The sequence below is a fragment of the Orussus abietinus genome, unplaced genomic scaffold (genome assembly GCF_000612105.2).
Source record: "Orussus abietinus isolate OABI.00-Male unplaced genomic scaffold, Oabi_2.0 scaffold10, whole genome shotgun sequence".
Classification (NCBI taxonomy): domain Eukaryota; kingdom Metazoa; phylum Arthropoda; class Insecta; order Hymenoptera; family Orussidae; genus Orussus; species Orussus abietinus.
The window spans coordinates 774,506-791,004 of NW_019396009.1; the positions used below are offsets into that span (position 1 = coordinate 774,506).

At 46.0% G+C, this 16,499-nt stretch overlaps 2 protein-coding genes across 6 annotated transcripts in view; one reads left to right on the top strand and one right to left on the bottom strand.

The window, feature by feature from the left end:
* Window positions 1-3,415, top strand: part of LOC105699815 (rho guanine nucleotide exchange factor 17) — a 33,909-nt gene extending 30,494 nt beyond the window's left edge. For all 5 annotated transcript variants that reach the window (XM_012425147.2, XM_012425149.2, XM_012425148.2 and 2 more), the window contains exon 24: window positions 72-3,415. In XM_012425147.2, coding sequence (XP_012280570.1) covers window positions 72-334 — 263 coding nt within the window. In that variant the 3' untranslated portion in view covers window positions 335-3,415. The remainder of the gene's footprint in view (window positions 1-71) is intronic.
* Window positions 3,416-3,547: 132 nt separating this feature from the next.
* Window positions 3,548-16,067, bottom strand: LOC105699816 (prostaglandin E2 receptor EP2 subtype). Its single transcript, XM_012425151.1, has 7 exons — window positions 15,242-16,067; window positions 14,650-15,169; window positions 14,303-14,542; window positions 7,536-7,713; window positions 7,187-7,428; window positions 5,382-5,619; window positions 3,548-5,323 (listed from the first exon to the last, which is right to left on the bottom strand). Exons 2-7 carry the CDS (start codon window positions 14,863-14,865, stop codon window positions 5,211-5,213), a joined length of 1,227 nt encoding a protein of 408 aa, XP_012280574.1. The 5' UTR covers window positions 14,866-15,169; window positions 15,242-16,067; the 3' UTR covers window positions 3,548-5,210.
* Between the last annotated feature and the right edge of the window lie 432 nt (window positions 16,068-16,499).

Here is a 16,499-nt window from a genome sequence, read left to right on the forward strand (position 1 = left end):
TCGTTGCCTCAGTCCGATATTAATCTCCCTAAGCGAGGCATCCATCGATCTTGAACGTTCGAATCATTCAGGAATTCCACACGGCCACACGGGACACGTGCGGTTCCTGACTTGCGTGGAGACCACGGCGCCGGCCAAGCCGGATCCCTGTCCGAAGATCAACCGATACTCCTTCAAGCCGAACAAGGCGCAGCAGAACAACATCAGTCGCAGCAAGCTCCTGGTAATATCGGGGGGAGATGGATACGAGGACTTCAGGGGGCCCCAGGCATCCGCCGAGCTGCAGGCTGGGAGGGAAGACTCGACGAACCACTTGCTACTGTGGAAGGTTTGATGTCCCTTGAAATGGCCTCAGGGATGGGCCACGGTGAACGCAAGCTGGCGCGGTACGCCGAGGGAATCGTTGTACAATGACGCCAATAAGTGTCGTCGGGCCACGGTTGCTCAAAGCCAGGATGCTCGAGACAAGGGGAAGGCATTGTGGTCGGTCGCCGGCCAGGGCAAGAGGACGAAGGGCTAGAACGCTCGCCATTAGCGCACCCATGTTTGGCTGGGAACCGGTTCCTTCGACACGGGGCGCTGTTCCGATCGTAGAGCATGTTCGAACCAGGCTGGAACTAGAAAGGACGGTCTCGCGTAGGACTATTAGGGAGAGCCGCGGAATGAGCCGGGATTGTCCTCGAGGAGGAAAAAGCCAGAACGCTTGCCATTAGCGCGACCATGTTTGGTCACGAGCTGGGAGCGTCGACGCGGTCCCTGGTCTTGGTGGCGTTTTATCCGCACGCTGTTCGGGGCAGGTTCTGAACGAGTTAAGGAGGTTCGGGAATGCGGCGTGGATGTTTTTTAAGGAGATAGGGCGGAGCTTTCTTAGAGGGGCTGCGTTTCGATCGCGCGAGATGCTTTAGACCAGGAGAAAATCCCCGATGGATGTTTAGAGGAACCTTTGGGACGAGTCGACAGGATTTAGGCAAGGCTGACTTTTAAGTAGTTCATCCGGCGACGACGCGATACGTACGGGCAAATTTTAACCTTGTCATCTAGTCTATCGACGAGACCCTCAATGGATGATCATCGTAGAACGCGGCTGCATCGAGCGCTACGTGAAAGTGCGCATTCCAGACAATAACTAGCGTAAATCTTAGGATCAAGGGAAGCGTCGGCATCGCGGCAGTGATCGCTCTCTGAGAAATTCCATTGTTACTCGTAATTACTCTCGGTGAGGGAGTGGATCGGTACCGCGTCGATCGTTTTCCTGATTCGGGTGCCAACTGCGAACCATCGGGGTGATTGACTCGATCTTCGACGCCCGACTGACAATGAGTATTAGCTGAATTGTTGCCAGAGAGTTGGTCGCGAGGGCTAGGTCACGAGGCAGTAATCTGCAGTCTTTTTCCCATTCGTTCGAATGTACCTTGCAAAGCAAGACCGATTGTTCGATCAGCTCGTTTTATCATCGGAGGGGATGATTTCTTTCCTATTTCGGGTCGACCGCGCATTCGGGGCGCCTCCACGAAATTCGTCGGTTTATATGCCGAACGGGATGCAGAGGTACACGCGTGTATGTAGATTATGTATCTTATGCAGGAACTCAAGGAATTGCAATTGAATATGAATCACAGTACCTGGAAGGAGTCGATCATGTCGAGCTTATATAGTAGGTTGAGAAAACCGGATAAGTCTTCGTGTATTCGATAAATAGGCCTAAATAGTAGAGTCGGAGTCAGTCTAATTTATATTAGTACGTCGAAGTGCCAAAACCGAGTACGTTCAGTTCGTTGGGTTGTCTAGGAACATATCGATCCCACCAGACGTAAGCGGGGATAGTAGGAGAAATTAACACCCTTTAATTAATCACGCGGTTCGAACCTAGCTCAAGACAATTTCGGAAACTTCTCTGGAGAGGGATAGGCGACGAGAGTATCTAGGAGAGTAGTCCGATTTTTAAAAAATTCATCCGACCTTTCGATACGATTTTTTTTTTCAATTACCAAGGAGTACGTGTGAAAATCATGGGTATAGTAGTCGTCGAGGTAACGAGAATTTCTTTCTCCTACTTTTAATCGGCGAGGGGAGTGACATTTCAAATCTTCTAGATATAGCGCACAAGACATTCTGAGACTATCATACGGACCGTATGATACATTTTTCCAGAAGAGGTGTCGCTACGTGTAAGATCCAATTATTTGTATTTGGGAATTTCATTCGTGTACTACCGTTAGTGCAGCATTTTTTATTTATTTTTTTTTTTTTTAAGAAAATGCGAGACTAGAATATTACTCGACGATCGCACAGCGGAGCGTCAATGTCCTCGGATACTTTAGAGAAAATGTAACGTTGTTGTGACAATTGCTGGAATACTTTGCATACCGTCTTTGGGGAAGCTCTCGAGGAACAACGCGAGGGCTCGGGGACCGCACTTGCGGGAAACGTCGAGTACAAAATTAAAATCCTTTGTATCTAAATGTCAACAGCGGTGTCTGTAATCGAGTGTGGTACGAGTTTAGAATTCGCCGTGTCGTATTAGGTGATAAGATACTATCGAGCGAACCAGGTGAATTGGCCAAACGTACTTTCTACCGAAGGCCATACGATTGAGGAGCCTTCGGTCTTTCAGCGCTCTAAGCTCCTTTTACGTTGAAACGACCCGGGAAACGAACAGTTGACGTTTTTGTCGTCTACGTAGCATCCGACGGGCTCAGTTCAATCATCGGATTTATCATAGTAATCTCGTTCGTGGTGTCGACGGTGGTTGGCAGGAATGATTAAAAGCTCCGAACGAGGAACGTATACGGATGTGTGCAAGTGCAGTATTCACTTTCCATTGTGCGCTGCCTACCTTCTACTTATATATTACCGCAAACATATATATACAGATATATGTATATAAATAAAATACAAGAGGAGATATATATCTACATATATTTTGTCTATCGGTAGGAGATAAATACCTTTCGCATCGGAGACCGTAGATTAATATAAATAACTTATTTCCGTAGAGCGTAGCGTGGTAAAAGCAACGCGAGGAGAAGCGACGCAAGTTTGTTACTCGTCTTTCATAAGTATAAGGGAACGAGATAAAGGACCTTGCGATAAGGAATCACTCGTCAGGAGAAATATTCGTATCTGCGTAAAGAATACGCGACCCTCAGCCGATGTACGTGTACGATTCGAGTACGAGCGATCATATCGAGGGCGGGTGAATTATTTGAGAAGTATTTATTATGGTATGTTGCGTGTCGTCGTAATAACGTAAAAAGTTTGCACGTAGGTGCGACGTTGGTATCGTTATGTAATGGATAACGTGTCTTCGGTAACGATTGTATCTTAAGTTACTCGGAGCGATGTAAGTGTCTAGAGATGAAGTGTTAGTCTCGACTAAATATATTTGTATTGTATATACATACATTTTAATTAACTCGGCTCTCATTTCATTCCGCCTCTTATTAACGAGTGGACGTCGACGGGAGTGATTAAAACGAGGAAATTAACGAAAAGGACGCCAGCCGAAGTTTTGGAATTCTTTGAACATTTATTGTTACCGCGAGAGGTGCCGGATGCGTCACGTGGGTTACAGTACACGTACATACATTTCTGGTACAACGGGTATTAACATTCGTTTATGCTTATGCATGGATACATATACGCGTGTAGTTTAATTACTTTTTTTTCTATCCTTAGATGGTTACTATAAGAAAATATTCCGTCGAATTTTCTTACCGGGAGCATCTTACGGATTAGTGCATGACACCGTTTTTATTTTAATATTACACTCCACGCGCGTTTAAAAGTATATCGGACGAGTAAAGTTAACAATGTGTTAATCGTGATCGCGTACAAGATTTAGTCACGGGGAAGGAAAGTATTACGAAATTCGAGACTCCCTTGATGTTGTGTACCGTAGTCTCACTTCGTACCGCCGTAGAAAAAGTTTCAAAGAAAGTGGCATAGGGAGTAGTAATACATTTTTCACTGTGAAACTGGAATGCCTGTGATTACTCTTATGGACTGAAAATAAAGTCTCAACGCCTCTCGTGCAGTACGACTTTTAAGTGTACCCGAATTAAAAAATATATACAAATATAGATCTGTATAAAAGCGCGGTATACACAATCGTTATCACAATCACTCCTGCAGGGTCATCTCTGAATATAATTCAGATTTTTTTTTTAAACATCCGGAAATATTATTTACTTGGATGATAAAACGACCAAATTTCTACTTGTTTACTCCAGATATATATATATATATACTCTGTGGGATATGTTTCTAATAATCGTACATATTGTTACATAGCGTGCATGATGGTGTTTCCTATGCTTTGGCATTGTATGTCGCTAATTACTTGTTCTCTTATACACACATCGCACATAAAATTTACTGACTAGAAGTATACGTACATAATTTCATCTTACACATAGACTGTTACTATACTTTAACCTATGCAGTTGCTGCATCATTTTTACACGCGCAAACGTTCTAGTGCCAACATACCTATACATCTTTTAAACTAACGGATAAAGAAAATTGTTTAAAAAATCCTCCGACCCAATTCCTAACGTCACCATCATTTGCATACGACAAACGACTGGAGTCTTCTCGTCCAAGGATTTTAACCGGAGTATAAGGCAAATCATATTATCCTGCAAAATAACTCTCTTGTACTAAATCAAAAGATCCGTTTCGTCAAAGTGGTCAATTGCCATCAAAATGGAATGCATAATCCAGAAAATTTCAACATCAACATCCCATGAGAAGCATCTCAAATTTAGGGAAAAATGGGGATAAGTGATTTTTTTAACGATTACTGATCTCGATCTCGAACACGAGTCACTTAGCGATAGTTATCCTCAATTATGCTTCCAATCGTGCTCGCGATCTCTTTCGATAGTACTATAAAAATATCGTATAAAATCTGAAGCTTCTTCAGGACGAAACGAAACTTATTACGCCGTATAACGTTTTGATCTGAGGCTCGAATTTGTGAAAGGGCCAATTATGTGTTAAAGCATGGCCAGCATAAGCATGATCTTCGTATTGTCGCGGGTTTCCAACCACTTAGAGGGACAGGTGTCGATAAGTGTCATCGATAGTCGTGTACGCAATGACATCTTGACGATTTGTCACACCTATCCTATGGTCCTGCCAGTGTCGCGTCTTTGTCGTTCCTTCCTTGTTCTCTGAACAATCTTGCCCATTTTTAGGGTGCATTGTCAGACGGACACGGAGATCAAGGGTGGCTCGTTTTCCTCACTGACAGGGGTGGAGGGCGCCTCCGTAATCGGTGTAGGGGGATCTGCACTGCTGCAGGGATGGTCCGTCGTACCTTTAGAAAATAAATTCCATTTAATGTCTACATGTCTCATTAAAATGAGGCTTCTCACCTGTTTCGCCGGTGAAGGAGCTGGCGCGGCTTCGGACGGGCCAGCAGATCCGACAGAGGTACTTCAACAGAGGAAATCTGGGCCGAGGCATGCGAAGAAGTACGTAAATGTAAGGATCAAGAGTAAAGTGTATGCACAGCAGGATATCGGCAGCCACGTGAAACACCCGGATGCATCGCCGAGCTAAGGTCGCCGTTTCCGGCAACCTAATCGAGTACTGGGCCAATGGGATCGAGATCTGCAAAGAGTGAAAATAATGTAGAGTCGCTAATTAATTATCGATTATTTCTCAAATGTTTTTTTTTTTCATAATTTTTCATAAATGTGCACGTTATTCGTTCGGCCGAGAACTAAGGACGAGTCGAGAGGAACCGATATAAAATCCTGAGGCTGCATTTCCGCGAGATCCGATACCTCCACCCGAGGGACATAAATCATTCAAAGCATCCCCGTTCACTGGAAAGTTACCGAAAAAGGGGAAACGACGTCTACCGAATCGTGCGACCTGTCAAGGTTCCTGAAGAACTCCGAATAGGAAGTCCCATGACGGTCTAGTTGCGATGTTGAGGAGTAACACGTGAATTCGACACTTCGAAGGAGTTCAAGGCTGTCCTATTTATACCTTTCCTTTCAATAACCAGTAGCATTCGTCTTCCGTCGGTCTTTTCACGTCCAAAAGTAGCCCCTCTCGCGAATGCCTGCTAAAAATATCGAGATAGGAAGCGGGGTAAATATTAAAAAAAATTATGAAAAAAGAAATACGACGCTAGGCATTGAATCGCGCAACAGGGAAATGACGAGACTTAAGGATGTCACGAATTTTCGAATGCTCGCATCGTCGCCGAACAATGATGCGCGTGCACATGTAAGGTACCCCTGAATTCTGCATCTATTTACAATGTCTATTATCGCAAGTATTCCATCGCCGTCGCGCGTGCGCATTGTTCGAAGAAATTATTCCCGCGGGGGAGAATAACATCCGCATTTCGCATTCCGAACGGAACAATTTCCGCGCCTTCTCCTGCGCAATTTATTCCGTTCCCAATGCATGGACAAACGTTTTCGATATATTTGTCACCCCCAGAAATGTTCATCAGTCCGTACATACTTGATTTCCGATCGCAAACCGAGTGTTCGTTTCTCGAAGCGAATACACGGGTTTATTTTCTCACCCCTCTGAGATCTTTTTTTTTCGCGTGAACGTCCCCGGGGATTTTTTTTCTGCATTTTTTTTTTTCATATATAAAAGAATAAGCCGAAGGAGTGAAACGAGTTCCAAAGAAGGCACCAGCTTGCAGCAACGTGGAAATACTTTCAAGGCCAAGGATTGGCTGCGCGGAGTCGGGAGGAATCTCTCCCTCGAGGAAAAAAACTGCTTTCCACCCTCCCGAGGAACGTGACGTTTCTCTGATCCACTGGCGAGAAGTGCCATTCTCCCAACCTTGGACCAGAATGTCCTGAATCTACTGTCTTGATTACGACCAAATCGGCAAAAGATCGCCCTAATAGCTTCGGTCCCCCGCGCTCCCCCGATATAGATGTAACCAGGAGAAGGAAACACTCCGCAGCTGGATTTGAGTCTAGATCGATCATCGATTGAACGCCTTACCCACCGTATGCGGCATTCGTGAAACAGTATTACCCAGAGAAAAAGGTTTCAGAGCTAGACATCGGTGGAAATCAATTTATAGATCGATACTTTATCCGGCATTTTCGGCATTCCCTGTGAATACGTAACTAGAAAAGAAAATATTCCAGAGGTAAATTATCGTAAGGATCGATTTATAGACGAATGCTTTACCCACCATTTGCGGCATCCAGCAGACCACGAAGGAGATCGACAAGACCGCCATCAGTCTGGCAAAGGCGCGTTCCTCGGCAGTGGCCACGACTTCCGGTGGCGGTCCAGCCAGGGTAAGAAGAGGTTTCGCCCTCGAAGAGGCCCTTGAGATCCTTCTGATCTCTCCTCCACCCCGGCGACCCAGTCTGCCCAGGGCTCTCGAGACCGCCAGATTACACCAGACGATGCAGAGGCAGAGAACGGTCCCTGATTATCGGAAAGATATCGAGTTTAATTAACTTCTCGGTAAAAGGTATCATTACCGACGTCTAGGTAGGATTTCCAGACGTTAGGTAAAACTTGGAAGCCCTCACCGAAGAAGAAGGAGACGTAGGCGTAGGCCACATCCCCTGGTTCCATGGCCTCCCTGTAACGGACGCACTTGTCGCCCTTGAAGTACAGCCCGAAGCCCAGGAGGGGTAAGCTGCTCAAAGCCAAGGCTGCCAACCACAATGCCAGCATACATCGCACGATTACAGGATACGTCACCTGCTGGAAAAAGGATGCGCGTGTCACGGGTTAAGGTTTCGGCCTCGGGGAGGGACTTCGAGTTCGGCCCCGATGAGACGTCTCCATGTTTTCTGATCTAAGCTCCGGAATATCGCAAAAAATTCCCCCCGACACCCGTCAAAGTATTCATGAAATTCCCGCACTTTGATATAAGATTATTGCAAGATAATAAATTCGACGCCGCAAGGGTGAAGCGAACGATTGTAATAAATTTCAAAATAAATGTAAAATATCCTGAGGTGATTTTATTATTATTTTTTTTTTCTTTCCATTCCGCTGAATTTACTTGTATCTAGTTTCTCGTTAGTCTAGTCATTTTCTGGCCTGGGGTCGACTTTCCCTTTCCCGAGTAATTCCTATTTCTATCCCATGAAAAACTACCCTCGAGGGGGTGTGACTTCCTTTACGAGTGACTCTCGACGGATCCTCTATCAGGGGTAGGTCCGAAGGCCGCATCTCGTTTTACGTGCTCGAGTCATCTCGGTCGACGTTGCGACAACTTGACAAAGAATCGGCTAAGAAAAATCCGCCTTTTGGAGCGTAGTCGGACGCCAATAACAAAAGGCTCATTTGAGGAGAGACGCGAATCGCCGTACAGGATACTGTAAGGGGAGTGGAACACCCACTTCCGGAAGACACTCGAGCCGCTCCTTCGAGATTTATGCGAGAGAGGGGCTTCGCTCGGGCCGGCAAAAATGAACGCCTGGAATTCCGATCATCGATCGGCATTCGACCAGAGGAAATAATGGTCATCGACTCGACGCCGAGGAGAGCGAACTTAGCTCGGTGCCATTGAAGCGGGACGAACGGGGAATACTAACGAGGACCGTATCTAAAATTGATACCACCCCGACATCCTTAATCCGAAGAGCCCGATTAAATTCTGCATCGGTTACCACATCTGAAGAAAAAGAAAAAAGGAAAAAAAAAATGTCCTATCCGATCCCAGTCCCCATCTGCCACTATCAGGTTGGCGCTTCGTATAGCGACGAGCAAGATTGTCCTCGCTCTTGCAAACATGTCAGCGACAAGACGATCATATTTAACCCTTTCGTTACGGTGGTTCGCTTCGCTAAGGCATTGTCTTGTATTATAGATGCCGGTTGCAGCCGGCATTCGTCATTGGAGATCGTTTCGCCCTTAACGTCGACTATAGTCGACTATAGTCGACGTTAAAGGCGAAAGGGTTACTCCAAAATGGGCAATGACGTCATAGAAATTCGAGTTTCCGTATACGGCCGGGTACAAGTATCGAGTGGAAATTTTCTCAGGGCCCTCGACATCGATAAGAGTCTATTTACCTCGTGTACGGAACCAGATCGGCCGACAATCGAGGGGACGGTGAAACATTTACAAAGGCGAGGGGCGAAGGTCACTAAATACCGCCTACTCTGCTCGTTTAGGGAATAATTGTGGGCAATGGTAATCGGTAACACGCGACGTAATTATTCTCCCTGATTAACGAGCTTCCTTCGCTATTAAAAACGCCGCCCATGTTCGCTGGTGAAAAATCACGTTACTGCTAAAAGAACGTGTCAAGGGTCACGCATGCATATTTTTCTACGAATTCAAACCACTGGCTGTATCTGCTCCAGTGACCTTTCCCGAAAGCCCCCCCTTCCTCGACAACCGGGCGATTGTGTATCTACACTCCGTAAAGTCATCTCCTCGTGATAAGGACGTCAGAAAAAAAAATAAGATAAAAAATAAATAGCCGAAAATCTTGCCGGAGACCACGTCACGTTTATCTCCACCGATTGCTCGTCTTCGTTATTGGATATATCCGTGCGAGGTTTTCGATATCTCCTTAATACGTTTACCCGCAATTACGTAGATACACACCTGCCAGGGTATAGAAGATACGAGAGGCACGTATTGTTTATCCGTCTACTTTGTGAAAATCGCCGGACTATCTTTTTTTTTTTTTCGATGACGTTTATTGGCACGGTTCCCGAAAAACTGTCGCCATTGTTACGGATCGCTATTACGACCTGCCGCAAATCGAATGGATCCACCGCGGTTTTTACGGACGAGATGTAGAAAATAGAAATTCGAATTTGTTAAAGTCGTCGATCGACCATCGGAGCACGTGTTCGGGTTCACCTAATGTGTCCATTAACGTCACAGCGCCATGTCGGGTCGTACTGCTTGATGTACTTTAACAGCCCTATTACTGGCATTATTGCCGGGCTAATACAGGAACCAGGCGTTGTTAACGGATCGATGATAGGACGTTCTTTTTAGCAACGAGCCGGGCGCGTTTTTACCCGGCGATTTCTGTGGGCAGTCGGTCGATTTTTTAAGGCAATATTATTAATATATATTGAGCCAATAAGCGGGACAATGGATGGATGGACGCTCTTATTGCACCCCGAGGCTCAATTAAAGGGGTCAACGCACCCAATAAACTGGAAGTATTACAAATAAGTGGAGCTAAACCTTCACCACGTGTTGCCGGTCGCGTGTCCATTCGTCTTCTAAAAGGGGATACTTGTAAAGAAAGAAATAAAAAAAATTAATAATAAGGGTGTCGACCTCTACGCGCGCTGGGTGGACAAAAGTGGTAAATAAATAACGAACCGTGAAAATATAAAATAAAATACGTGCTTTCATTGGAGATGTTTTTTTTTTCTTTTTTTCATACTACCGTGGCATAAGAGGTGTAGTCTCGAGATAAAAAGCGGAAATAAACGCCCACGGTGCAGGGTCTATTGCGTTACTATTTCGGTAGATACATCAACGACGAACGATTATTACGCTTCCGAGAAGACTCCCTAAGGGACGTCATTCGATCTTCGATTCGTCCGATCAATCGCTTTGAGAGAAGGCGTGGAGAGTAATTAAGCGATAATTAATGAATTTTCTTTAAGAGGAAACAGCTGCTAGGAGTTCGATCGAGGACCGATCAATCGAATGGGAAGACCTGAGAGGTATTCTTAAAACCACCGGACCGCCGAATTGGCTTCACTTCAAGAATTAACTAAGTAAATCAGTCGACTTATTTACTAATTCCGGGAAGTGTTTTTTATTTTCCAAGGGGCACCCACGCCCCATGAGATTTCTCCGATCGAGAGGCTCCCTTTCAATCGACCTCTCGGTATTTAGAGAAGCTCTCGACATCCGGGAATATCGACTCCGGTAATGTACTTCCGATTATGAGCTGACTTTGGCAGAGCATCGGGATTTATTGTTCTAGCCTGTAAATGGGACTCGTAACGTCTTTGCCACGAGCAAGAATTATTCGGAGGGCGTTTATGGCCGAAGTGCTTCGCGCGAGCAGAAATTATTATTAGCAGGCCTGAAAAATGGCAGCTACGAGCTGACGATGTTCAAATTCGTGACGTCTTAACAGCCGACCGATACTCGTGCCGTCATCGGTCCGATTTGGTAACATGCCAAAATCTGGAAGCCCTGGCTAGATATTTGACCCGAGTTTCTAGAAGAAAAAGGGACCGACAAGGACCTTTTTAATTGAATTCCCAGCGCCTTGAGATAACCAGAATTTGTGCAACTTTTCGGACCTTCTGCCTCTCCCATGAAGGGGCCTTGAACACTTGGAGCCTTTCCAAAGCGTCTTTTAGTGATCGACCGTCATTACCTGTCATCTAAGCCTGTCAGAGAACCTCTTCCAAGAGGATTCAATATGCGTTTCCTCGAAATAACTACTTCCAACGTGTTGCGATCATTCGACAAACTATAAGAACCCTACCGGCAGTTCTATAGTAGATCCGCGATTCGACCAAAAATCGATAACTCGAAATCGAATCCTGACAGCTGGAAATGGTTCTCCAAGTTTTCACAGATGTAGGGACCTACAGGAGCAAAATAGTCATGCGGTTATTTGTTCAACGTCAAATAATTCTGCTCGAGTATAGGGCAGGCTCAGTACTCGCATAGGTACATACAAATTGTTCATCTGGCACTGATTAGTTAATCGACCGAGAAGAGATGTACTATTTCGAATATTTGGAATTTCAAGATGATCCAGAAGCTGTCCTCGCCGGGCGATCGCTATCGACGATAGCTTAGAATTTAATCAACTTATCGATATTTACTATTCCGGTCTAAGATACATTTTGATAGCGATACTGCTTAAGGCTATTCTATATCTCATTCCTCATCTCTTTTCTTTTTCCCAGATCCGCTGGAAATGATTCGCTAGATCCAATCTGAATTTCAATTCGAAACTCTCCCTCGAATAATTTCCCCTCGAATGATGCTAACCTTTACTCGAGCGCCTATATCGAAGAAAAATATAACGGAAGAAGGTTGTCTGGAACCTACATGTGGCTTTCACGAAGATTAGAATCTACTCCTGCCCTCTTCGATAAATCCGACCAGCTGTATCGGAGATTAGGGTAATTCATGCAATAATACACGACTTCGAGCATGGGATTTGAATGAGAACTCCGCAACAAATCGAAATGCTCCAGATCCGCTTTAGATACGGCGCTGGATGCATCTCCAAGATGCAGCTCGAAGAAACCGGTAGAAGAAAAAATTTTTTTTTTTAAGGGGAGACCCCTAGTCATTTTTTTGACATCAACGTTAGGAGCCTTGAATCGAAATTGGCTCCGAAACGCCATCGTTGATGGTATATAGGTCGGGGTGTCAAAGTACGTCCTTTCAGTGGTCACGTAGAAGCTGTTTTTCGTCCTAAGGGTGAGATGTCCTAAAGGGAGGTCCAAGGCCGAAAAGATATCACGGTACATTTCCGCGGTCATTTGTGAATGCCGAGCTCGCACGTTGCAGCTTCTTACCTCGGATGGTCAGGGGTTGGAATTTCAGGGGTTGAAAACCCACGAAAGCCCATTCGGCTCGGAATCGATATACATGGAGAAATAATCGCGACATTTCCTTGACATCACCGAGGAACAACTTTACCGATACGATAGTAGGTCACGAGGAGTGATAAATAAACGTCGAAAACCGTGCACTCGGGGAGACGACATCCATGTGGATACGTACATAAAGAGGTCGATTCACCATATCCGACACGTGTCGGTTCAGACAAAATTCTGCAACCGGCAAAACGTGCGGATTCGTCCCGACAAGTGTGAACGGTCTCGTTGAGATGGAAGTAATGTCGAAATTGAAATGGAACGGTCGGATCATGGATAGGGTGAATTGACCTTAATGCGTACGTCAGGCGTGTCTTCATATTCATCTCCGACAACGCACACTCCGGGAAAGTGCGAGCACGTGGTTGCACTTCTTTGAAAAAATGTGACAATGCATCGGGCGGCCGGTTCAATGCTCGATGCACATTTGGCATGCACATTTTACAGCCTCGGCTGTACCGCGCAACGATTTGATGTTACCTCCGATGTCGGGACGCCTTCTACAGGGACGCCGAAAAACTATTGGAAAATTTCAAGCTATCTTTAATATTATATTCAAGGGCGACGCGATTCAAAATAAGAGCAACCCCGTTCGCGCATATTTTTCCGGCCGAGCGCGAGTATATACATCACCCCGTCCTTCCGATTATCCGACAAGTATTAATCGCCTCCTTCGGATCAAGTTTAACAAATGTGACGCAGCGTTCCCACCTCCTCCATTAGTTGCTCGACATTCAAGCCGTCTTGCAAAAGGGAAACTTCATTATTTCACGTATATTCCCCCGTCAGTGACTAATCGTCGTCTAAGGGGTTAGCCTCGCGAAAGTCGGAGTAATTTGGAAATTTGCCAAGTAAACATTGCTCAGGCCCTGGACTCCCGATAAGGCGATTATCACCGCGCATAATATTTCTAATACCTCTTTGTCAGTGCCCATTCCGCGACATTTACTCGTGTGTCGTATTGCAATTGCGCGCTGTGTCTAAAAGGAATTCTAAACTTTCTCCTTTCCCGCAAAACCGTTCCGGTTTCCTCGCAAGACCGGTATATTACTCCGGATAACAAAGTCGGTTTCGGACCATCCATCTCGCCGTTCCGTAAACAAGTACTTCGGGCAATGGCTGCTGGCCCTACGCTATCGGCATGACTATTGCTCGACAATTCTCTCACCGGCTGTTTTTTATGCCCAACATAATCCCAAGCAAACGCGCGCTTCTTGGTTCATTTCCATTCCGGACGCCACTTGACGATTCGCATCACGGATTCGAGAGATTTGCAGCCGTGTCACACGTCGCTTTGTCCCGCGACCGAATTAAGCTCGGGCGACTTCTGATAAGATCGAATTAACAGGACCTTCTTGATACCCCCAGCATCAGAGCCGACGTAAAGGACACCAGGTGCAATGTGATGCATCGTCTCATATCGCTCAATAATTCCTCCACCGTCAATTCGATTCCACGTTCTTGCGCAAATCGACGCATCTTGACGCCTTGCGAGCCTGCAGTTCTGAATTCTGGTCACAAATGTTTCCCTCGATTCTACAGCAAAGTCACGCGCCCAGGTTGGGAATTCCTTACAGAATCCTTTCGGAATTCATTTTTTTTTTGCGCCACGACCCCCATGCGGTTTGCAGGAGATCCTGGCCGAAAGGATAAAAGACGAAGGGTGAAGTTGGACTCGGATGGTGGAGGCCCCTGTTAGAGGATAGTAGTTAGCCATGATTTAGACCTACCTTCTGATAAACGAAGGGTCTGGTCAGAGCCAACCATCTTTCACCAGCCATGACGATGGCGACGCAGCCGCTGAAGAGGCCGAAGAGGCGCCACACGACCCGAAGAGAACAAAACGCCCTGGTGGAGCTGACTTGTCCAACGTAAATGGTCACGTACATCTGTACCAACATGCCCAGCAATGCCACCAAATCGTTGACTGCCAAGCAACGCAGCATCAACAAGTGTTTCCTGTTTCTTCTCTGAAAGCAGAAATTAAGGAAAATATTTCTTGCTATTTATGATAATAGACTTCTGGTAGAAGAATTAGAATTCGAGCACAAAGGTACTCTTCGTTCCTCGAACTGACCTTATCTCGGTGGAAGAGGATGACCAGCGCCGATATGTTACCGATGACCCCGGTTATATAGACCAGGGTGAGGACCATTTGCGAGGCAAAGGTCACGTGCCTTTTCGGGACTATTCCTGACTGTATTGCGTGTATTATACCAGGAGTCGTCATCGTGGAGCTCATTTCCCATGTAGTAAAGGTGTCGTTCCATCCCTCTCCTAAAGCCGATCCCATGGTCGGATTTTCAAAGACGACCTCGAGATATCGATTCTTCCCAGCCGACTTCCGCCCTTCGATTTCTTCGACTCGTCGAATTATTCGGCAACGATCGCGTCCTCTTCACCAGCGCTCGACATCCACTTGGCCGGGACTCGAAAAATAATTTCCAACCTTTCTTCTTACCCCTTTCCGAGTTATCTTCTCTGCCTTATCTCCTTCCTCGAAGTACGATTTATCGGAGCGGTTTCAAAATTCTGCCTCGCGGTACATAAGGAAATATTCCTTAGAGGTGAAACGCTATTCCCGTACCTCCCGTTTCCTACTTCGTAATAAAATAATGCCCCTTTATTAAACGATAAAAATGTACAAACAATGAAACGAAGTGGCCAACCTCGCGCCTTTTCGGCGACTAGTTCTTCCCCCGACTTCTTCGACTCCTTCGACCTTATCGCTGCCCCTTCTTATCCGTGTACTTTTAATCTGTACTCTGTCCCATTCACTCGGTGCTCTACAATCTCTGGTAAATTGACACGAAGTTACTATATACTTAACATTTTCTGGAAGATAACTTTTTCTTTCTTTTCAACTCCCTGCGCACTTTCGAGCGCAACTCGCAGCGCGGTGTCGCAAAGGGGACTAGAGATGTTTTGGTCTGGATTTTTGTGCGCCGTTGCCGTTCGGCCTTCTCTCGGACACTTGACAACGCCGGAAAAGTCCCTTTTCCAGTCTCTACCTGCGGGCCCTACGTCGAGACGTGATGTATCGACGAGAAAGTCCTCGTGGTATGCACTGGCTCGAATTTCGGAAACCTCGAGAGCTGGGGCTTGGACCTCCAAGAATTTTTTTTCGGAATATTTGAAAACCCAGAAACTCCCGAAGCCCCCCTAACGACTTCTCCAAGAAACTTCGAGAACCGATAAGTACCCCCCCTCGCGTCTTAAAACTCTCCCCTGGAATTACTCCATGGCGCATAAAGTATTCTCATAACCAATTTAACCGAAAAAAGAAAACTCAACTCGCGTGACGTTTTGCCGAATCGACCTCATTATTGCCGTCGAGATAAGTATCGAAAATCGAAGCTCTGTTTTTTAACGTCTCCGTTCTTTTTCTTAATTTTTTTTACACAGGGGTTTCTTTGATTTCGTAGATCTAGGGACTCGATTCTTCCGGGAATATGTGACTGCGACAGCTGGCGATAAAGAACCAACGTGCCCCACACGGAGTCGCCGCCTCACTGACCAAAACCATGCGGTTACTACGAGTTTTGTTTACAGCGTCCCGCGCGCCGGCGGACACTGCGCATCCGCCCCCGCGCATGCACGTTTTGCCCCACTGAATGAAATGCCGCGGCGCCTCGAAGCACGTGTCTTCGACACTTTATATGCTCCCTGTATTTTTTTTTGTCATCGCATTCCCAGAGTATCGACACCTTTCAAAATATGAAATCACCAGTCTTCTAAAGAAATTCCCGATTTACAGGTCAAAGGGCTACTTGGGAAGTACGTGTCTGCTCCACTTTGTAGACAGCGACTTTGCGAGGCGAGCGTGCGTAATGGTCCGCGACGACAAATGCTCATCAACTTGGAGAGTGTGCAATTTTCATCATCCTTCATGGAGGCAATTTCGAAAAAAAGACCCTTCCCAATAAA